General features: G+C 40.9%; 1 protein-coding gene across 1 annotated transcript in view; it reads right to left on the bottom strand.

Annotated features, from left to right (window-relative positions):
- The window catches only part of LOC111576191 (uncharacterized), a 36210-nt gene that overhangs the window by 3962 nt on the left and 9384 nt on the right, over nucleotides 1–22864 (bottom strand). Inside the window, exons 20-39 of the mRNA XM_023281754.3 lie at nucleotides 21865–22010; nucleotides 21590–21722; nucleotides 16142–16219; nucleotides 9663–9825; nucleotides 6305–6453; nucleotides 6093–6212; nucleotides 5795–5890; nucleotides 5586–5685; nucleotides 5194–5377; nucleotides 4715–4870; nucleotides 4485–4572; nucleotides 3948–4093; nucleotides 3545–3737; nucleotides 3347–3458; nucleotides 2688–2836; nucleotides 1172–1291; nucleotides 844–939; nucleotides 661–760; nucleotides 394–577; nucleotides 110–265 (exon numbers count right to left, since the gene is read on the bottom strand). Of these exons, the coding sequence (XP_023137522.2) occupies nucleotides 110–265; nucleotides 394–577; nucleotides 661–760; nucleotides 844–939; nucleotides 1172–1291; nucleotides 2688–2836; nucleotides 3347–3458; nucleotides 3545–3737; nucleotides 3948–4093; nucleotides 4485–4572; nucleotides 4715–4870; nucleotides 5194–5377; nucleotides 5586–5685; nucleotides 5795–5890; nucleotides 6093–6212; nucleotides 6305–6453; nucleotides 9663–9825; nucleotides 16142–16219; nucleotides 21590–21722; nucleotides 21865–22010 (2669 nt within the window). The remainder of the gene's footprint in view (nucleotides 1–109; nucleotides 266–393; nucleotides 578–660; nucleotides 761–843; nucleotides 940–1171; nucleotides 1292–2687; nucleotides 2837–3346; nucleotides 3459–3544; nucleotides 3738–3947; nucleotides 4094–4484; nucleotides 4573–4714; nucleotides 4871–5193; nucleotides 5378–5585; nucleotides 5686–5794; nucleotides 5891–6092; nucleotides 6213–6304; nucleotides 6454–9662; nucleotides 9826–16141; nucleotides 16220–21589; nucleotides 21723–21864; nucleotides 22011–22864) is intronic.

Below are 22864 nucleotides of genomic sequence, written 5' to 3'. Positions count from 1 at the left end.
AAATAAGCAAAGATAATTGCTGATGGAGTTCAATCTCCTGCTTCTAATGTTGTCACTTTTCCAACTTAGTAAGTCAACTGTTTTTTTTTTTTGTTTGTTTGTTTTTTACCTTTCTATCTGTGAGAGGAACTTTGTTTCAAAGATGCCTCTCGTCTTCAGTGTTTCAGAAATCTGTCCCCTGAACAGGAATCCTTTCTTGGTCATGTCTATGAGGATGTTCCGCACAATCTCACCAAGGTACATGCCGCTGCACATTTTCTCATATCTAAAACAAGCAAGCACAAAACACACACATATGACAGACATATAGACAGGGTTGTGAATGAAAGAAGTTCTCACATGTGTGTCTGAGTGGGAGAGCATGGACACAACATGTTTGTCTGTCAGAGGCACCTCTGTTTTCCTGGATTGAGGGAGAAGTCATCCACAGATCGGTCGTACTCTGTCCTGATGTCGTCAAGGCATCCGTTGTCTCCGAAAGCCCCCCATTCCATGTTGACACACATCTGTCCTTCATCGCCCTCTATCATCTCAATGTTCTTCATCTCCTCCATGTAGCACGCATTGCTGCCAGTGCCTACAATCAGTCCGATGTGTTAGTGAGATAGAGCACAGAAAGCTGAATATTTAGCAGAATTAGTCAATCTAAGGTGAACTAACCAGCGATGAGTCCAACCTCACAGGTGGGTTCTTCGTAGGCACAAGTCATCATGGTTCCCACTGTATCATTAACGATGGCTACGACATCCAGTTCAAATTCCTTAAGAAGACACGTGTTAAGATGGAGTCTATATGTTGCACAGCGTCATATTTAACAAAAGAATGCTGCTCCTCATATCCTACCTCTCTCCTCTTGATGGCCTCCCTCAACAGGCCCACCACATCTTCTCCTTCGCAGTCTGTCGCCTTGAAGCCCTTGGTCCATGTCACCAAGATGCCCTGCACACAGACATAAACAAGCTCTGCATATCAGGCCACTATTTCATGGACTACTCAGAAGACTGTCTGTTCCTGGGCTCATGAAACCCAGAGTGGTTGAGCTAAAAATAAAACAATTTCTCTTAAGTCTTATAAAGTTAATAACTTGGAAATATTTGGGGTTTTCCCATGATGCAGTGCAGTTATGAGACAGTGCAGTATACAAGACAGAAAAAAAGAGAAGCGTACTCACAGCATCCAGTTTGGTCTGTCGGCAGGGGAATGAAAAGGTGAAGCCCAGAGGAAGACGAGCATTCTTCATGCCCATGTAGTCCAGGAAGTCACTGATGCACTGCACAATGTGATCAAACAACTGGAAAAATAGGAAAGATATGACAAAGAGTGAAACAACACACTGCAAAATTTAATTCCATTTTGAGCCTCTGGTGATTAGTTTTACTCTTTGAATCCCCAATATCAGGCTTCAATTAGGGGCCAAATTTGAACTTGATGTATGGAAAAATTAATAATTCCTGTGTGTTAAACATATGGCACTGCTTCATATTTCACCTTTCAGCAGGAATTACAGATGTGTGACAGGATGATAATTTTAGAGGGTCTTTGTTAAATCTGTTTTTCATGTGTGTCACTAACCCACACAGGTTAGTGCTGTTTCATGCAGTTGTGAAGCAAAGTACTGGAGAAGTAGCTGTACACAGTGAGTGTGCCATACACCGACACTGCAGAGCTGCCAAGCACAATCAGAGTTTATCATCATCAGCCAATAAGACAATAATTTAACTCTAAATCTTTTAAGCAGTAAAATTACTGCTGCACCGCTTTGATGAATCTTTAAAGTACAGTGTACTTACAATAACATCTCCATCCGTGATATTTGATTCCCCATAAAGACACAATGGGTGCAAATTGCAGTTTCATTAGAAGTTATTAAGGGCAGAAAAACCATATGAAATCATTCACTATTTTACTATTACCAAGGCACTGTGGGACAGTTTGAGTTCACTGTATCGAGGGAATCTTAGCTGACAACACTGTCATTTGGAAGACATGGTATGAAACATACAGTGACGTTTGGACACACATCACGTTTGATCTCTTCAGCTACCTGGCATTTTTCAACCAACGTGAAGATTTAAGCTATTTTCACTGACTCCGGCTAATTAGACCTCTGCTCAGGTTGAAAGTGGAAGGAGACATGCTGGAAAATAAAAACAGCGCAGGTGCGGGTTCTATCATAGAGGGTACAGTGTTGGGTAGAGGTCAGACTAGGTAAATTAAGAGGGGGGACAGTGAAATTGTGTAGTAATATAGTGCCATTATTCTGATTTTTCTGTCATGTGTGGTGTCATGGGTTCAAGGGAACAGATGGAGGAGGGTAGACAGGCCAGAGGTGATGAACTGGATTAACCTCAGCCGGAGCACACAGGTTAAGTTCAAATCTATGTTTTAAAGCTTGTCAATTTGATGCTAATCTTAGCCAGTGAGCCGCTCTATTTGTTTACCTTTAACCTATTGACCTTCTTCCCAGCTTCTATCCTATTTACTTACCACTAAACAAACAAGACTCACACATCAACCCTTTGCTCAACTATCCTAATCTTTACAGTAGCATCAGAGTAACTTGAGGTTAAGTTTGGATCTTTTCACCTATCCCTCTATCTTCCATTGTGGTGTCCAGCTTGCGTAAATTCATTCAGTTTAACGTGGATTATTGGGTCACATGACAAATGTCTGATCGTCTATCTCACCTCCTCTCCCGTCCCCTGCATCACTTCTAGAGGAATAGCGTAGATCTTGTTGTGCATCTCCACTGTTCTCCTCTTTCCGGAACGAATCTTGACCATCAGAACTCTGAAGTTGGTTCCTCCCAAATCCAAAGCCAGGAAATCACCATTTTCTGGAAAATCAGACAAACAGAGAGAGAGACAGACACATAAATACATAACCGGGAGCTAAAATAATCACAGGTGTTAGAAATGACTTGTCCAGTGGCCCAAATGAACACCTGAAGATGTCATTGTGAAAAACCCAATTATTATAATGCTCATCATTTACAAACTAATTTTAAATCTGCAGTTGGATTTTATGGATACAAAGACCATCTCCTTCTTGGTTATATGTATGTTGCATTGTAAGGACACACTTGTATGTATTCTATTGAAACAATCTGCCTTTGCTTTCAAAAGTTGAAAACACAACAGAATTTCATTTGGACAAACTGTGACAACAGTACAGAGGATATGACAGTCAAGAGATCATGTCATGTCACGTGGCACGGTGTGAACCAGGAATCAGGAGCTTAGCTGCTGAGCAACGATAGTCGCTGTTCTCTCCTACCAGCAGATGTGCCGTCACAAACTGTCAGCTTGCATATGTTTAAGCATGTGAGTGAGTCCACGTGTTCTACCTGAGCCATCAGGAGTGCTTTGTACAAAGGTTGGCAGCATTTTGACAGTGGCAGAGTCCTGAGTGCTCTTTGAAAGGCCATTTTGGATCTCTGTCCTCATTCGCCTCTTAACCTGCAGAAATAAAGAACACTTTGATTAATAAAATGATCAAGTTATTGTAGTAACACACAGTAAGAAAACACTCTCTCTCTTGTCACCTCCAGCAGCTGTTCGGTTGTCAGGCGGAATTCAGACAGTATTTGGGCAATTTGTCGCGATTGTTCGGCAAGTCTGTAGGCCACAGCTGTCACCATGGCAGCACCCTTTCCACTGCCGCTTTCTGAGAGGAGGAATCGGACATCAGAGTCAGGGACCAAACGTCGGACTGTCTTATGAAGTCGGCGAGCATACCTGAAACAGATATAAGAGTGTTTTAGAGTTGTACATGCTGAAAATTGGTCTGTGGTTAGTATCAGACATACTGACGCAGGATAATAGAGGATTTATAGTTAATTCAGTTGCCTAGAAAAGTGCTAAATGCATGATATAAAAAGGTAATGTATGTCAAGGACATGCAAATCCATACATTTTTATTTTGTCTTTTATCTTATCCACACTCACTGTGGGTGCATCTTGTACAGAGAGCCATCGATGCCAACAGTGGTTCGGAGACGTGCCACTCCTCTGTTCTCTTTTAGCCTCTTTAGAATGGCAGACAGTGTGGCAGCTATCAGGTTGGCAGAGCGGAAAGACACGATGGCACAAACCTGGAGGTAGAGAAGCAGCGAGGGGAGAAATTCATCAAGCAGCACATATTTTATGAACAACACATTCAAGTGAAGTGCCTCAGAAATTAAGCACCTCCTAAGTTCTCAAAACATTTTAAGTAATACTTTAAATCAACAGCCTCGAGATATGCTGCAAAGGGGAAATGTTGTTAAGAAGTTTCCATTTGGTCTTAAACGATATCTTAATACAAATGCTGGAATGAGACTAAAATATTTTCATTTTCTTCTTTATGCTTAAAATGGTTTGTTTGAAAGTAAAACATGAACTTCTTCAATATACTTCTCCCATGAAGGATGCCCGTAATTTAAATGCTCTCTTTGAGAACAGAGATTTACTTGATTCAAGCAGTATTTCAGCAGCGATACCCACATGCTGCACAGCGATGCAGTCTTCCGTTGAGGGCTCCACGCCAAGTTTGATTAAAATCTCTCTTGCCTTGGACAATCCCTCCTTACTCCTAAACAGGGGAGATGTAGACAGACAAAGACATGCAAAGGCTGACTAGAAACTAATAAGATTGAATTTAAAGCATTTTGTTTTGTATAACGACTTGACATAACAAGTGAATTTAACTCTCTGCAGTATAGGGTGTGACTCACTTCTCTATGGCTGAGATGTGCTTGGTCTCAAACCTCCCTTTAGTTAGAAGCTCAGGGGTGATCCTTCCCTCAAACAGCAGGCCTTCTCTTGCCATCTTCACCAGGATGAGACGAACCAGCTCACCCATGTACATCCCACTGACCATCTTCTCAAATCTGAAGCACAGGAAAACAACAAACAACAAGAAAGTTTGGGTTAAACAGCCTCAGATTTGGATAAATACCACACAATACTGTTTCGAACAGATGTCTTCTTATCGTTAAATATGTTACTAGTAGCTATACTTTTAGCATGCTAAATGCATCACATATTTCTTTTTAAAAACAAAAATGTTCTGACATTAATAAATAAAAATAAAGAACAGCTGCTTGTGTGACTGACAGGTGATCATCAGCTCATTCTGCATTGGCCTTGCAGCTTTGGAGTAAATTGTATTTGAGGACTGTACAAGGCAGCGACATTTTCTGGTTTGACGTACAGCTGTTTCCCCGGGTTGATAGAGCCTCGGTCTATCTCTCTGTCAAACTCTGTCCTGATGTCTTCCAGCCTGCCGTCGTCTCCGAAGGCTCCCCATTCAGTGTTCACACACATCCGGCCCTCATCTCCCTCCACCAGGTCAATGTGACGCAGCTCCTCCATGTAGCAGGCGTTGGTACCCGTACCTGAAAACAGAGAAACGCATTTATCAAATAAAGGGACTGCAATCATTTCCTTGACTATGACAAACAGATGAATATCAGTTTGTCAAGTTGTATAGTTGTATCTTTGTTGTGTTTCGCCTTTTTCGGAAAGCACTGGCTTCCATTTTATACCTGACATCACCACATCTTTGAATTTAATTGGTCTCTAAACTATTCAAATGCACAGTACCGATGATGATGCCGACTTCACAGCGCTGGTCATCGAAGCCACAGGTCATCATGGTTCCCACAGTGTCATTCACTACCGCCATGATGTCAGCATCATAGTCCTGAAACAAATGAAAGCACAGACATGTCAGAGAGCTTTTACCAGCTGCTGTCCGTGCATTTCTGCATCCCAAGATGAAGCAAATACAACAGAACTGGAGTTAGACTCACTCCTCGCTTCTTGATAGCTTTGTTGAGCAGCTTGACAACATCCATCCCCTCCACTCCACTGGCCTTGAAACGCTTTGTCCACGTTATCAGATAGCTCTGGAGACATGAGACAGGAAAAGAAACATTTGATGCCCAGCTGACCCTTTTTTGTTGGGCTGACGCTGGCACACACACATTACTCTGGATCTTCTGTAGCAGCTCATATTGTAAATGGACTGCAGGGTAGTTTGTCAGATATTTGCATGAAGAATAATAAATTAAACATGCTGCATGCTACTGAGTTGACTCTGTGGTTTACCTCATCTAGTTTGGTCTGCTGGCAGGGGAAGGAGAAAGTAAACCCAACTGGGAGTTTCTTGTCTTTGATGCTGTGTTTTTCCATGAAGTCACCCAGACACTCTGCCACATGGTCGAACAGCTGGAACAGAGGTGGAGAGAGGAAGAGGTTGGTACAGGAGGAGTTTCGAGACTGTAAGTTTCTGTCTGTATTTCATTTCAGCATAAACCTACTCTTGTTCCACTGCCATGCATGATGTCCTCTGGTGTGTCATAGATTTGACTTTCCATCTGAACGGTCTGCTTCTTCTCATGGCTCACTCTGACACGCAGGATCCTGAAGTTGCTGCCTCCCAAATCCAGAGCAATGAAGTCTCCTTTCTCTGTCGAGACAGAAAGAGAGAGGATAGGAGGAGGCCAAAAAAAGGGTAGAGGGAGGGAGAGAAATGTCAATGCATTTAGGTACAGCAGCAGTAGGGCTCGACATTTCTTCCTAAGGAAAGTACTGAGTGTTCTACACATACGTAACAGGAATACGTGCCCTACCAACAAGTTCATCTGTTACTTAGTAAACAAATGCAGCGCTCACTATAAATTAATGCCACACAATGTGCTGTCATAAAGCACATGAGGAAGAAGTTATATATGGAAAGATAATTCCAAAAGCTTTATATAAGAAGTTATGCCCTTTCTTTGGGCCAAGGTTCTGTTCTATCAGCGCCTTCAAATTTAGTGTAGCAGTAAAAAAAAATGCCTAAGTTTCATTCTGAGTGTGTATGCTGGTGTGTAATACTGCATGACTTTGTGCTGTCCTGCTCCAAACTCCTGTATATTTATTGGTTAATGATTAATGCCACTAGAGGCATTATGGCAGCTATACTTCACATGGCAAAGAGCTCATCAGAGATGGTGCTTCATGAGTAAATGAAACTATTACACATGTAACATTTATTCAAACTGACCTTGTTATCTAAGGAACAAAGACCTATGAAATTTAATTATTTGTTATGTAGGTTATTTATTTGTAAAATATTATTTATATGAATGAATGTTGCTGTGTTAAAATGCTTCTGATTTTTTAAAAATAATTCAGAGGCATAAAGAAAAGTCTGTTATGTTAAATGTAATGTTAAGCTCTAACACACTGGATGATAATACATTGAGTTAAGACTGTGTGCTGTGTTGCTGTTCCTGTCTGTGATGACAGAGCACCATGTTCTAGTACATTTTTAGTTCATGGTCAGTCAGTAGCATGTTGGCACCATAGTTTACTTTTTCTGTCTGAAATAGGAAAATAATGGTTTCATAGCTTTCTAATTAGCGGATGCTTATCATACCTCATCTATAATAAGAGCACACTGACCTTTGATAAAAGTGGCAATAACTTCTGAGTCATTACAGATATGATCTGCTAACGTCTAACTGCTTCCTGTTTAATTCCAACTCTTACTCTTCAGCGATCCACAACTAGCAAATCAAACATAAGAAGTGCAAACAAGTAGTTTGACAGTGGAGGTCTTGGATTTGTGTATCAACTAATTTCTACATTCTTTAAATGCTTTTCTGAGACTTCTGGCAATGAATGACAATGCAACAATAACTGAAAGAAACAGAAATGATAATATACAAAATAGAAATTCATTATGTTCGCTATATCACATTATGTTATTTCAGAGTAAATGTGCTAATAATTCTACAAACTACTACTAAACTTGTACCCTCTTGTGTAAAATTCACATAGATGTTTTGATCTTTCGTCACAACTATTTGGGCAAAGTGAGGTCAGGCTAGCGAGGTCCAGATGATAATTTATCTCAAACACACCAGGGACAAGAAATTTTAAAGTTTATGGTATCGTTAGCTGCTGCAAATGGAAGACTGGTTACAACTGTGGTTTTGAATTCACTGTTGATCAGTGGAAATGAAGAGGTCATCTTCCATGTTCTGCAAGTTCAATAATACATCTGAAAACACCAAAGACAATGAAAAATACTGCTCTGGCTTGTAGTAGACAGGTTTATTTCATGCATTTAATCACTACAAAGCAAACTGTTGGAATTATAATTGCAGCAGGAGCTGCCTTTACCATCAAGTTATCAGGTAAACAAAACACAGGTTTATTCCTGCTCTTTTTAACCTGTTGGACTAATAATCCCACTTTCCAACTCTATGTCTCTATGCTGACTGACAATAAGGAGATCATGTTGGACGTAATGTAAAAATAACAAGTTATTCATGAGTGAATATCAGAAAACAGCAGCTCTAATCTGTCAAACGTTGTGCTCTGCAGCAGCAGTTTGATGTTTACTCTCTGAAGCAGAGAATTAAATCAACACTTTGTTACATCATTCTAGGTGTAACTTAAGGAATAACTGTTACTGTCTTCTCTAACAGTGGCAGCAGGATTAGTGTTAATTTCTGATTTGTGTGTGGAACGTTGTGTTTCTGGAGCTACTGATCTAACGCTGTTAGAATAAAGTTACAACAGAATAGATCAGAATGGAAACTTAAATCAGTGTTCACATGTGAGGGAAACGGGAGCTTTGCTTCAATTAATATAGCGCTGACTAATGTAATAAAATCTGCCCCTCACCTTAAGCTGACAGACAACCTGCTCCCAAAGGATAGCTTGTTCAAGGTGAGAAAAAAATCCTGCCTCACATTGAAGTGAAGGGCAGAATGACTGCAGTGACGCACATAGCAGACAATGACATAATGACAAGGAGAGATGGGAGCTGACGCACAGCATTGATCATGAAGTAGTTTGAAAATCTATAATGTCTGTGTGGAAATGACCAGGCATTAACATTTAACACAGACAACAAGAGAGAACGATAAAAGAAGGGGCTCCCTGTCCCCTTGTCCCTGCATAACAAATGTTCTCTAAAAATCTCTATGTCGCATCTGGGTTGTACCTAAACTATATGTAGAACTTATTAGACGTAATGGACATCGATTTCACTCCCTAAAACTTATCTCTGTGTATCAAAGTTCCATATTTAGAGCAATGAAAATAATTCCTTCCTGCCTTAATATAGTTTAGATTTAACTCTCTCGAATGTGCAGCTCTATGAAGCCCCCACATCTCTCTACAATGACCTCTTCATCGGCTGCCGCAGCTCGAGCACAGCAGCTCACCTTTGACTCTGCTCAAACACTGTAAATCTACTCTGTGATAAACAATTGCAAGCTGTAACACTGAAGGAATTCAGCCATCAGAAACTAATTTTGAAGCCACCCTGCAACCTGACAGGATTGGTTCCCTGAGTCATCAGTAAACAGCAGTGTAAAGGTGGAAATGCTCAGTCATGGTGTTGATTGCTTTGCTCATTGTGTGTCTTCCAGCAGAAAAAAAAAAACACCATATGTGCATTTAACAAGGTAAAAAGTTATATTTTCACAGGAGGGGGTTATTAATCACCTGTGGTTCTGCTAATATAATGAAACAACACATTCTACAGTTCTGTGGCTCGTGTAGAGGAACATGTTTGGCACTGTAGCTCTGTTGCAAAGTCCCTTCACTGACAGTACAGTGTTGCCTCTGCTGACATCCGGTGACACAGTGATAAAATACAGGTTTAGACGTGCTAACCTGATCCATCAGGGATTGATCGCACAAACGTTGGCAGCATCTTCAGTGCAGCAGTGGGATTCGTGTCCCGGCCGAGTCCTTTGACCAGCTCCCTCCGAAACCGCTGCGTGATGTCGAGTAACGTCTCATCAGAGAAACGCATGGAGTACAGGTACTTATCAATCTGAAAATAAACAAAGAACAGGTTTTATCTTAATCTCAACCATTAATCATAAATCTGATGCAAAAATACTGTTAATGTCACATATTAGGATTTACACACAAACTTTCACACTGTATCTGACATAGTCTCTGTTTATATTTAAAGTCACTGTTTTTTAATGACATAGAAGCACAGCGATGCTGTTATTATGAATAATTCCTCATGCCATAAAGCTTGTAGTCACACTGTGGTCACATTGTACACTAAATATATGGTGCAGCATCATCCTTGTGACACACAGTGAGACTCAGTCCTGTCAAAAGGCAATATTACATTGAGTGGCGTTCTTTATGGTCTTATTGTTTTTATGACTGTGATAAGGCTGCATAGGAGACATATACCGATAGGGCAAGTCAGAGGTTTTTCTGATTAGGAATTGCACCAAATCCTCAGATAAAGGTGTTCGTCATCATGTCTATTAATAATAAAGTTCAGCCTGTTGACACGTTGTGCTCTTTTAACTGTGGCTGATGAAGCAAACAGGCTGAACTGTGCAGCCTCTCAGGAACAGGATGTTAAACAATCCTGGTGAAACCCTTTGTTGCATCACACAGGATGATTTGAGATTATGATTTGAAAGTGTGGCGAATGCCACAGACCGTTAATCACGTACGACTCTGTTTAAATGTCATCATGACTTGCTCAGTAAAGAGCAAATTAACCCTTCAAGTCATCAGTAGGACTCATAACTGGATTATAATCAGACTGTTATGTAAAAAAAGCACTTAACAATCAGAGTCAAATGATCACAAAATGAAATATTCACTCTCAAACAATGCTTGTATGTGCTGTGACGTCTGTGTTATTATTCACAGTAAAAGTCATTGTAAAATCCATCAGCTAGGAATCTTACAGTGTCCTGTTTCTGGAGTCACACATTAACAGTGTCTCCTGAATAGCTCTGGTGTCTGGAACAGGACAACACTAGTTCGGGATCTACCGGTGCCAGAAATTGATTTTATAGTTGATAAAATATGTGTGCTACACTAGTGCTGACATATAATCTATAATTTAATCATCGTTGTGATATGAACATGTACAATAAACACAAAAGATTGACTGAAAATATTAGAAATCTAGATTTTATTTCCAACTTCGTCTACATTTGACCTATCACATGGAGCCCTGGATACCTGGGCCATGCATTGATACCATTTGGCCAGTCAGATATTACTCACATACAACTCTGGTTAAAAATCCCTTTCAGTATTTAAATTCATTTGTAAAAAGCAGGATTAACCCTTTAAGCTATCTTTAGGACCCATAACTGGATTATCACCAGACTATTATATGACATACAGCACATAACACTCACACTGTCACATGAGAACATAATGAAATATCATTTGATCTAGCCAGTTTGGTGACGACTGCAGGCATAATGTATAAGGAAAGAGAGGTGGGCAAGGAAAATGTCAAGAGATGTTTTTGTCCAGTTTCGAAGAATTTTTTTTACAAGGAAACAGAGGAACTTTAATTTCCTACAATTATATTTGTTAACAAAATATGCTCAAAATAATTCATTCATTCAGACGACATGGGCAATTCTTTAAGTATTTGATGTCTATTTTAACAGTGTACATATTAAAGCAGAAAGACATAAGAACTGCAGAGCTAATACACTTCAATAATTGCTTATTAATCACAAGTCATACCATGATTGCAATATTGAGCAATGTCATCATGCATTGCAAATTTTGATCATATCATGCAGGCCTTTGTTCTTAGGCATAAAGGCTGTAATCATCAGATGTTTGCCTTATGATTTTGTTATCATATAATTAAAGGAGTTCTGCTCAAAAAGAAAAAAAAGACAATGTGAAATGATAATGTGTTTCAGCACTGACTGAGAAAACAGCTGAGCTAATGAGATGTGAAATATGGGCTATTGTAAATTGCCAGTCTGGGTGTTCATGACCATGTGTTTGATACAAATACCAATATGTTGTTTAAACATGCAGCCCTCTTTAAATAATATAAACAAACTGTGAGCCAAAACAGTTGTATAGTTGCATGGATGACAGCGGCAGTAACTGTAAACAACTCTGTGGGTGTTACATTCCCTATATTCAGTCTAAATGTGGAGTCTGCCTCTGGGATGAAAGCTCATTAGCACATGTTCCTGTCAGACGGGAGTCCCCAGCTGAGTGAATGTAACCGCTCACCTTCAGAATCCCAGCCAGATACAGTACTGTGAACATACTGGACCACGCAACAAACAACTCCACAGCCCTGCACTCTGCTGTGTTGGATTGTGTTTAATACAAAAATCTAGTCTGTGGCTTAAAGGCACATTTTGACAACAGCGTCATGTTGGTGCTCGACAGCACCCTCCTCTCAGGACACTACAGCATCTGTTACTCGAATTACACCACAAACACTCACACAGAAATGTCTCCACTCTCTTATTATGCAGCCACATTAACAAACACATGCCTGCAAACTAAACACCTTCAAAATTTGTAAATATTTAGAAGAGATAGGGATGACAATGCGTAAATATTCAATAGAATAGATACAGTTTACATATAACAGCCAGATATGAAGGCACACAGATATACAACCCACAAACCCTTGCATTTCTAAATGAATTTTTAGATTTGGTCTGTTTGACCAAAAATGAGGAAATGAGAGCAGATCTCAGTCAGAGCAGCTATAACACAAATATCTGATGTTTACACAAACAACATCTCACACAGAATGGGAAAAAGGTGTAATAATATAGCTGAATATAAAGTAAAATCAAGAGTGAAACAAAAATCTCTCCATACTCACGTTGCATGTTTCTATACTGACATATGTGCATATGTCATAAAATAACATCTTGTTTAAGTTTTTCCATAGATATTTGTGATACACTGGAACAAATGAATCCCTGTAATGGGAAGTGTGTGCAGTTTCCAGTACTGGTGGTTCCATTGATAATCAATATTCAGTCTGGAGCTCTTTGTTTTGGTTGAGTGCTCCTTGTGGATGAGTCCATCCAGCTTCTTACATTCAGCTGTATTTGTCAACTCACTGTCTAATGCTGTGAATCTTTTCTTCAATTCTTTCATCCTTCCCACAGATCTTTTTATGTTGGCCATAAAATGCAATAAAATGCTATTCAAAGACAGGTTTATATCATAGCATGGGGTGGGAAAATATATCAGTTTAACCTTCCTGAAACACTGCTTTTGCTTTTGCTTCTGTGAATGACTTTATGAAGTTTGTATTTGCTAATTGCAGACCCTGTGCACAAACTCTAGCTGTCAGCTGATGTAAACAGATCCATTCAGGTTTGATGCTCCGAGCTATTTAAGCTGCCAACTCATTCTGTGTTTGCCAACTGTTGCTACACTCTGCTCTTCCTGCTCCAGTGTATTCCTCCCATCGTCATGTTGTCTCCTCCAGTTCTGGTTTCTTACTCTTCATTGCTGTTGGTAAAAACGTTCCTAGAAAGTATAACAAAACTGACACAATGTTTTGACCAGAACTGTCACCCAACTAACTATCCTGTATGTTTGCACTCAACAGCTCACCTGCTTGCATAAAACTGTGTTCCTATTTAAATTGATTGTCTAAAACAACAATGAGTTAATAATCAGTAAATTAAATACTGAAGACTTCTTGGCAATGCTTAAAGAACATTGTGTTCTTATCTGTCCACCTTGTTCCTTGTTTACACAGAGGACCAATAAAAGTAGTCGTTTGCCACATTGCTCCATGCAGAACTAACAGAAATCCACCAACCCCCAGACTATATTCAGTTCCTGCTGCAGGAAAGAAATTAGCATCTCTGACTCAGCAGTTACCAGCAAGAAAACATGACTAAGCACTTTATCATAGTGGGACAACATCAGCTCATAGAAACATCTCTGCTGTGGAATAGACTGTAGTGTCCACAATAAATAAGCTTCATCTTGATCTTTCAATGAGGATTTCATCAAAATATGGACTAATAATTTACATTCACTAATAAGGTGACACGAGGCCTCTGCAGTCAGCACACACGAGTCTGTAAAGATCATGTTTACCCCTCAACACACCTCTGACACAACTTCCTCCGACACTGCCCAGAGCCGGGTTTAAGTTCCAGGAGATCACCCTCTCTGCCTCTCCTTCCCTCCCCTTTCTTCCCCGTTGCTCCTTCTTTCTCTCCTTTCTGTTTGCATTCCTTCTCTCAACAATGCCTTGTCACCACGAGGTTGGTTTGGAGAAGCAATGAAACCCGACTCCACTGTGCATGTACGTGCGCACGATGTCGTGCACGGACACAGCCTCACCATGTGGAAAAATACTGTCCTCTACACTGCCCCCCTCCCGCACCTTATGCACACACACAAACTGAAACACAGCTCTGGATGCCTTACAGCTTCACAGTGCGTCGGGGAGAATAGTCAAGGACACTGCAGTGGACTGAGAGGACGAGAGACACCCTCCGCTGACCGAGTCTCTCTGACAAGCACAGTTTATCTGAAAACATATCAATGATGAGACTATCTGTACACTTACACTGATGACTGCTTGATTTTTTTGCCGTATGCAGTTACACAATTAGAGGAGTGCTTGTTGAGGCCTAGACAAACCCTGCTCTTTGAAAAGCAGCACAATGGCTACACACCTGGCTTTGTGTGTGAGTGTGAGGGTGTAAGCCTTCTCCTCCTGTCACCTGTGGTCACGTGGTTCAAAGCTGGCCTATTTTAGGGAGGCAGCGAGAGGAAGAGAGCAGGAGTAAAGAGGGAGGGAGATGTGTTGTATTACATCAGATCCTAGCTGCTGATTAATGTCTTTTATCATTACAGACTGATCTGACTTTGGCACAGCAGGCGCACCTGGGGAAGGCAGCTTTGTGTATCACCGTGTGCGGACAAAGAGTGAACTATTTAACAGAACTTAGAAAACAGCTACAGACAGGAGAGTGATTAAAGGGGGGAGGGTGATATCTGCGAATTTGTATCTGTTTATACGAGAAAAAGACAAAAGTTTGATGCAGAATCTGCTGCTGATGTGTGACATCATCTGTATGCGACTAAGTGTATGAATCAAAAAGCACATGTTGAGAAATGGCCTTGGAATAGTTTCAAACTCAGACTAAGACATTAGAAATGTCCAGCATGACACAAGCGGGTCTGGAGGTTTTTCAACTTCCTCTGAGTCAGTTTTACTTCATGACACTACGTTAGTTCATAGAACACAGCTCTGTTTGGTGCCTGGCAACACAGTTTTATAGCACATTTAATCAAGAAGGAAGTGACTGGAAAAACTCCTTTTCCTGCAGTGGACACACATACAACTCTGAGGGCGAGTAAAACTGGCCCAGTCAGTTTTTTTAGAAGAAGCCTTGCAGCGGTGGCCGCTCAGCTGAGAAGTTATGAAAGACACACATTCACGGTGTTCAGCCCATATCACTTTTCACTCACTTTTTACTACACACTAAAAGAAGCTCAAACTGTTAGCTCCAGGAGCAATTTTGCCTCATTTACAGTCATACAGTGGATCAGCTTTCATACTTTCAGGTTAAACACAAATGTTTTTAGGATATAACATCTGGACACACGGGCACATCCTGTACATTGCTGCTACAAACACAGTGTAAATTCCTATGACCACTAGCCATCAGTGATGATGGTCATTTCAGCTGCTGAACTGAATAATTTATCTTCTACAAGGTCTCTCAGCTCGTTCTCTTCCTCTTGCTCTGTTAAGCTCCAGTGAGAGGAATGAAAGTCTAAGTATCATTTTAACGAGAACACAAAAGAAAGTCAGTGACCCCTGAAATAAGTTCTGTTTTCAACCTTCTCCTTGCCCTCGAGTGTCCTTTCATTGTCGCACGCTGACTTCCTCTCTCCTCTTCGACACACCTCTCACATCTTAAATCATGGCACCAATCACACACACTCTTGTGTCATGCCGACTCACACATCTCACTATATACACACACCCCTGTGCAGTTTGTCACGTCCCAGTAAACCGTTAAGTCTAATTATGAATGTCACTCATTGTAAAACAAGTACTAGAAGTCTGTTTTACACCGTTCTCTCAAAATGGTGGATGGTCTATTCACTTCCTTAAAGAGATAAATCATACATCAAAGTGTTCCTGACATGTACTGCGCTGGGAGAGGCCACAAAAAAAAGAGTCAGAAAAGTTTTGATGGACACAAACTCAATGACCTCTACAACACATGTGCTCCTCTCCTCTCTCCTCAGCCTCTGTCTCTTAGTCACACCAGTCCATCTCCCTCAAACAAACACAAACACTCAAAATGGAAACAGAAGGTACAGAAAGCACTCACCTTTTTAACCTGGTCATCCTTGAGCTCAGTGAAGTAATAGGCTAGTAGCTGGGCCGCAATCATTCTGCTCCTTGTTTCCTCTCAGATACTCATACAGACACACTCACACGTTCACCTACAGATGAACAAAAATCCCAAACAAAATGGCAACAAAAGAGAGCAACTCAAACTGTTCCCTGGCCCTGTTTCAAACACACAATCTGTCACACACTGCAAGAGATATAAAGATATCCTCAGTCCAATCCGGTGGGGTTTAAAATAGACAGAGCTGCTTCATGTGTGGTTAAGACTCTACAGCTCTTCCTCCTCTGTGCATGTGAGTAAAGCCAGGAAGCATGAGCCTGTTTTATGAGACAGCAACTTCAACTGCAGGAGGTAGAGCAGAGAGAAACAGGGAGGGCCTCAGCACAGCCCTGCCTACTATCTGTCAGCTCATTGGTGTTCATGGCGCAGTGCCACATCTTCTTCTCTGCCATTGGCTGCTCTGCTGACGCCTCGGAGGCAAGCGAAGGCAAGCTCAGTGATGGAGGAGGAAGAGGGAGGGGGACTTGTTAATTAGAGGGGAGGAGGGAGGACACAGAGGGGAAGAGTTGGGTCAATTTTACTACTTTCATGGAAGTGGTAAAGTTGCAGTCCTTTAAGTTTGAGTTAGTGAGAAAATGAGTCACCCAGTGGTGATGTTATTTAGAGCGTTATGTTTAGTGCTTTAGTAAATGACCTGCTGGTTCTCAGGAAGAGGAAGTGGAAGTGCAGTTCTTGACATCTTTTGGAACTTTTGACACTGGGGAGGTCAGGGGGTATGAGGGGTGTTTTCTTTGGTGTCCCAGCTCCTTCTCCACAGAAACACTGCAGCAGAGGGTTTTTAACTCAAACTTCAAATATTATCTGTCCATTAAGAAAATGATTTCTGAACTGAATCTGTTTTAATGGTGTACAGTGTGTGGTTAATGTGCGCAATACAAACACTATCAACTAATTGGCTAATCAATGCCTTGTTTTAGTTATGTATGTACCATATGGACACAACTGGCTCGACCTTTTTGCCCTTCTACCTCCACCAAGACACCAGCTCTCTCTATTGTCAATATACAAACTGGATGTTTACAACTCAGGTAAGTGTAAAGTCATTTGCCTCCCCGATCCTTAAAATGCTGATTAACGAAACAGAACACCTGCCACCCGTATTGTTCCATACACCTGCTTCTCCATAATTGAAGGAAAGCTTTTCACTCAATCATCCCGGGAGGCAACCCATCAGACGACCACTTTCTCCAGCCTCATGGACACTCAGACAGACGTTACATCACCATCACAGCAACAACAGCTGTCTGTTTTCTGCACCCTCTCCCAAACAACAGGCGACACAGAGGAACTGTAATCCTTTATATACTGACTAAAGTGGGCTGTGGAGTTAATTCTACCTTAAAACCTTATTTATTATTATTATTTTTTTAAAAATCCATTACTCTGGTGTTCATTACAGAAAATTCTGATATACTTTTGCCAAATGTGGCTCCAGTTTTAAGAGTAAAGGGTATTTTGTCAGCTGTTGAAACAGTACTCCTTGAACTTAAATATGCGTGGCTTCCAATGCGCAGTATATACAAACAAATAGGACTCTAATGTTTTTAGTTTTACACAAACAAAAAGAAGCTCCTCAGACTGTTATTCCCACACCATCTGTGATCTTTATTAATGAATTCCAGATTCACACAACATTTTAATGTAATTTCCTGTTGTTGTGCACATCTGTCTCTGCTGCTTTTGAGTTTCTCCTTCCCAGAGTGCTATTTGACATCATACCTGCCAACCTGTCCAGACTTGTTCATGTGTGCAGTGAGCAGAGGTGAGATTTGTGCTGCTTACACAATACACACTGCATTGAAACAGTTCTATTGAGTCTATTGTCTACATGAGGTAGCTTAACATCGGAGTGAAAAGTTTAGTGAGAAAGAATAAATACGATGGTCTTTACCACTGATGTTTGTCTCATGAAACCTGAGCTGAAAGTTGGTCAGTCATGATATTAGTCATATAAATCATTTGCATATTGCTTAACTGACCCCCGAATAGTGTCCGTTTGGTTTTCTTTCTGTTTCTCTTTTAGTCATCTTTCAGAATGTCATGCAAACATCACAAGATACTGACCACTAAGCTTTGCTGCCTGAAGCATCAAACCAAAGCTTATACAGATGCAGATCACTCCATACCAACCACGACAGGATTAAACTCCCTGGAGACCACAAGGTGCAAAAGTTTGCTGTTGGGTTCCTACTGACCCCCATAATAAATGTTACTTTCACTGTTTCTCCAAGCAACCTAGCAGAATTTTACAGGATGAAACTATCAGTCACCTAATATAAAAGTATATGACAGCATTGTTTTGATATTTGAGTAATCATTTATTTTTAAATCCTCTGGTTCCAGCTTCTCAAATGTGAACATTTTCTAGTTAGATAAATAAATAAAAAAAAAGCACATGCAGTATTTTCTGACAGTCAACTAATTAGATGTAAAAAAATATCTTTCAGATATGGTTATAAATTAGATAATTGTTGGCTGCAGCTTTTTAGTTATTCTATGATGGATTAATGTAAAATTGGATTTTCTTGACATGGAAATAAATTCACAAAAAAAACAAGCAAAATGCAAAGTAAAAAATTATAAGAATATAATTTTAGGCCCATTTATGGTGCAAATTTCCAACATATTTGCAGTTAATCAAGTTTTGCAGGGCCAGACAACATGGAGGAAGCTGGGGCTTTGGGCTGCCTGGTAGTTTCCTGCTTTGCTATGTTAGTTATCCTTTCTTGAGGCCACCCTGCAGGCTGAGACACGTTACAGGGAGCACAATGCAGTATAAAAAAGTAAGTGACTAAAATATAGTGGATCTCTGCAGCATCAAATTGAATGACAATATGCAGTTTTTGAAGCTCTGGTTCTGGTTCACCTACACACGTTTTTCCATTTGCTCCTTCAGTTAATCATCTATTTATCTGTCACCTTCATCTACAAACTTGTGCATCTTTCCATTTCATTGTGATAACTCAGTTACCTTCAGTGATAAGGTTTCTTCATTGATAAGCAGAGCCGGCATCTGAGTGTTGTCATCACACTGGTGTTTTGGCGCATTGTGGTGTCTCAATCTTCTACTGTCCACTCCACGCAGAGGTTCAAATCCCAGCTTCAGTCTTTGATTCATTGGTACAGTCCTACCAGAGTGAGTCCAGTTCCTGTCCCATTATAAGTCCTGAGGAACCAGCAGTGCAACTCTGCCCATCTGCTGGAGACCATCTCTGTTTGTGTGTGTGCATGTGTGTGTGTGTGTGTGTGTGTGTGTGTGTGTGTGTGTGTGTGTGTGTGCGTGTTTGACAAAAAGAAAGTGTGCGTGTCAAAGCTCTTATTGTTAGTTTACAGAACAGACAAAGACACACACTCTCACAGAGCCTTCAACACACACAAGCAAAGTGCATATATAACAAGACTCACACACCTTGCTCCCTGAGGAATGCCCATTCAGGGGACATCTGAAAGATGTGAGGGGTGTTCAGAAAAAAAGAAGAGAAAAGGCCAAACAATGAGGGGAAATGCAAAGGAGGCGAGTGACAGAGCGTGAGAGGCAAAGAAAGCAGATCAGCTCTTGTATCAGTCTTTGCTCTGTGTTGAGCTGCACGAGCTGCACTTTCAGGATCCCACTGTGTTTGAATGCAGGGCTGCAGTGAAGCTGCCATGCCAGTGCATGTGTGGTTCAAGTTTGATGATACTAGGTCACTACTAGGATAGTGTGGGATTACTGTGTGTCTATGTGTGTGTGGGTGGGAGTGTGACGTAGCTCTCAGCCGGTAGCATTCTAACATGTTAATCCCTGACAGATTAGCCTCTGTTTCACGTCGGTTATCACGCAACTTTCTCTGCATTTCCTTCCTTTCTTGAATTCTTTCTCATTCAGTTCCTCCCTTTACTCCTTCTGTCTTGATGATTTAGCTTTTATGTGGATTGTTTTCTTTATTTATGACACTGTAGTCTTCCTGCCTGTCTTCATCTTCAACACAACATCTAATCTGTGATAAATGGATTAGCATTACACTGATCATTGCACTGCTCATACCCTGGGCCAGTATCGCCAGATCAGTAGTTTCAGATTCTAATGCAATTTGTAAACAAAATCAGCAGTTTGAAGTCTTGACTAGAAAGATTCATAAAAAGTCAAACTCAAATTAAAAATAACACGTCAACTTCAGTTCACTTGAAAGATTAAAAATGTCAACTTTGAAGCTGGATTTTTCCAGGTTTCTGCAGATGTAACGTGCAGACAGACAGATACAAGCACAGGCAATTGGGCAAAGCTCCAGCCAGACAGATAAAGCAGACGGACAGAAGGACCAAAATGGCACAGATGCACAGAGAACAGAGAGAGAGAGAGAGAGAGAGAGAGAGAGAGAGAGAGAGAGAGAGAGAGAGAGAGAGAGAGAGAGAGAGAGAGAGAGAGAGAGAGAGAGAGAGAGAGAGAGAGAGAGAGAGAGAGAGAGAGAGAGAGACTTGTGATCGTAAGGACAGAGAGTCTAAAATGACAGAACAGAGCGTTGGTTGTTTGTGTTGTTAGAAATGTGGTCAGCGGGATTCCAATCCTCCTCCTGGCCTTCATTAATACTGAGATAATGCTGACTAACCCACACACACACACACACACACACACACACACACACACACACACACACACACACACACACACACACACACACACACACACACACACACACACACACACACACACACACACACACACACACACACACACACCTTGATTGTATTCTATAAATACAAAACCAAGTATTCAACCCTGACTAACACTGGTACATGAGCATGCAGCAGTAGGTATGACAGATTCTCCACATGTAATCTGGTAATAACTGGAGATCTTTAGTACTTTTAGCACATTACACCAGCGCCGAAACAAAATGTTTTGATAGGCCAGGTTTACAGGTTTACATCTGAGTTGAAAAGATCAGAGCAGAAAATGACCTGTACTGAATGTCAGACTTCTTGAGCAAGCTAAATCTAACTTTGGGCTCATGTGTTTCTTGGGATAGGAAAACATGACGGGAGTTCATTACTGTATATACAAAAACTAACCCTCTGAGGTTGATGTAAAAATCCTTTAATCCATTTCCAGTTCTTTAAAAATTTATTAGGAACATCATAGCAACAGTGCTTCTAGCTTCCATCTGCAGTGTTGATTTACAGAAAACATATAACAGTCTGAGGTTCTCTCAGGTCAACACAGGACTTAACATTGGCTAGATGTTAAGCATCTAGTCTATGTTACACAGCATTGCACAAGGAGGGGCCATTCCACATGGCATGAAAGATAAGTCAAAGCAAAAAAAAAAAAAAAAAACCCAAAAAAACAAGTTTGGTGAATGAGTTTTTTGCAGTCACGTGAAGTTACATCTCCTGCTTCTTTCTGGCCACGGCGGTAATGAGGGCAGCACCTTTCCCACTGCCTTCCTCTGATGGCAGGAAAGTCACACTACACTGAGGAGCCATAATTTTGGCAGTCTCTTTGAGAACTCCAGAGAAACTAGAAACAGCAGCATAAGAAGAAGAAAAAAGGCTTAGCTTTATGTGAAGAAAGACAACAAAGCTGTTTTTAGCCTGATTCACACATTGACAATCTGGTAGACAGTCTGACACTGCACCAAAAAATAATAATTATAACTTACCGTGGGTGTAGTTTGTAGAGAGCCCCGTCGACCCCTACAGTGATGTTCAGATGGTCCAGTCCTCGGTTCTCTCTGATCTTATCGACCACGGCCGCCATCCCTGCCCCACACAGCTGAGCTGCACGACGTGATACTGCTCCACATACCTAAACAACAATGAAAAGCTTTATCATTATTGCAACAGTTAACAATGTGTTGGTGCCACAGTTTGCTGAAACAGACAATGAACTATTTCACAAAGCGGTAGAAAAAAATTACTTAACCTCAAGGCGAGGTTGCAACAGAGAACATGATTTCCTAGACTTTGCAACAAAAAAACTAAATTCAACTTCTGACCTCTCTCCATTGTTTAAGCTGAATCTGAGACCAGAAGTAGGCAAATTCATGACAGCACGGGAAAAGTACAATGCTTGATTTTAATAGTTGCAAACAAGGAACAGAAGTTTTGGGTGATATACTTTCACGGTCATCTAACTGCTCCCTGTGGCTAATCCGTCTCACAGCAGAAAAGTTTAGGTGTTATGAAATCATTGGACCTCAGGCGGTAGTTGTTATGGGAGGGGTGTAGGCGGTTGGAGAGGTATTGAGTGTGTCTTCCCTGATAGGGTCTTGTCAATGAGTAAAAGCCAGTGCTGGAGTCACCTGGTGTAAAGGGAGGGCCAACCCACCAGTTTGTAAAGGTCACAATGGTGGGTGGAGAAAGGTGCACCGGTAGCAAGACGGATGGATGAGTGATGAAAGACATCAAGCCTGTTAAGGGCACACTTAGGGGCCATTTTATAGATGACATCACCGTAGTCGAACATGGGGAGGATGGTCATCTTCACAAGAGTGTTTTTGGTGTGTAAAGGAGGCCTTACTAGGGTAAAGAAACTTGAGTCTGGATTTGATTTTAGCTTGTAGAATATTGATGTGAGGAATGAAAGAGAGTGAAGAGTCCAGCCAGAGGCCAAGGTATTTGTAGGAGTTGATGAATGTCAGATCTGAGCCATATGCACAG

This window comes from Amphiprion ocellaris, chromosome 1 (assembly GCF_022539595.1).
Source record: "Amphiprion ocellaris isolate individual 3 ecotype Okinawa chromosome 1, ASM2253959v1, whole genome shotgun sequence".
Classification (NCBI taxonomy): Eukaryota; Metazoa; Chordata; class Actinopteri; family Pomacentridae; genus Amphiprion; species Amphiprion ocellaris.
Note: the sequence above shows the minus strand (reverse complement) of the source record. Positions and strands in the feature narration are given on the sequence as shown.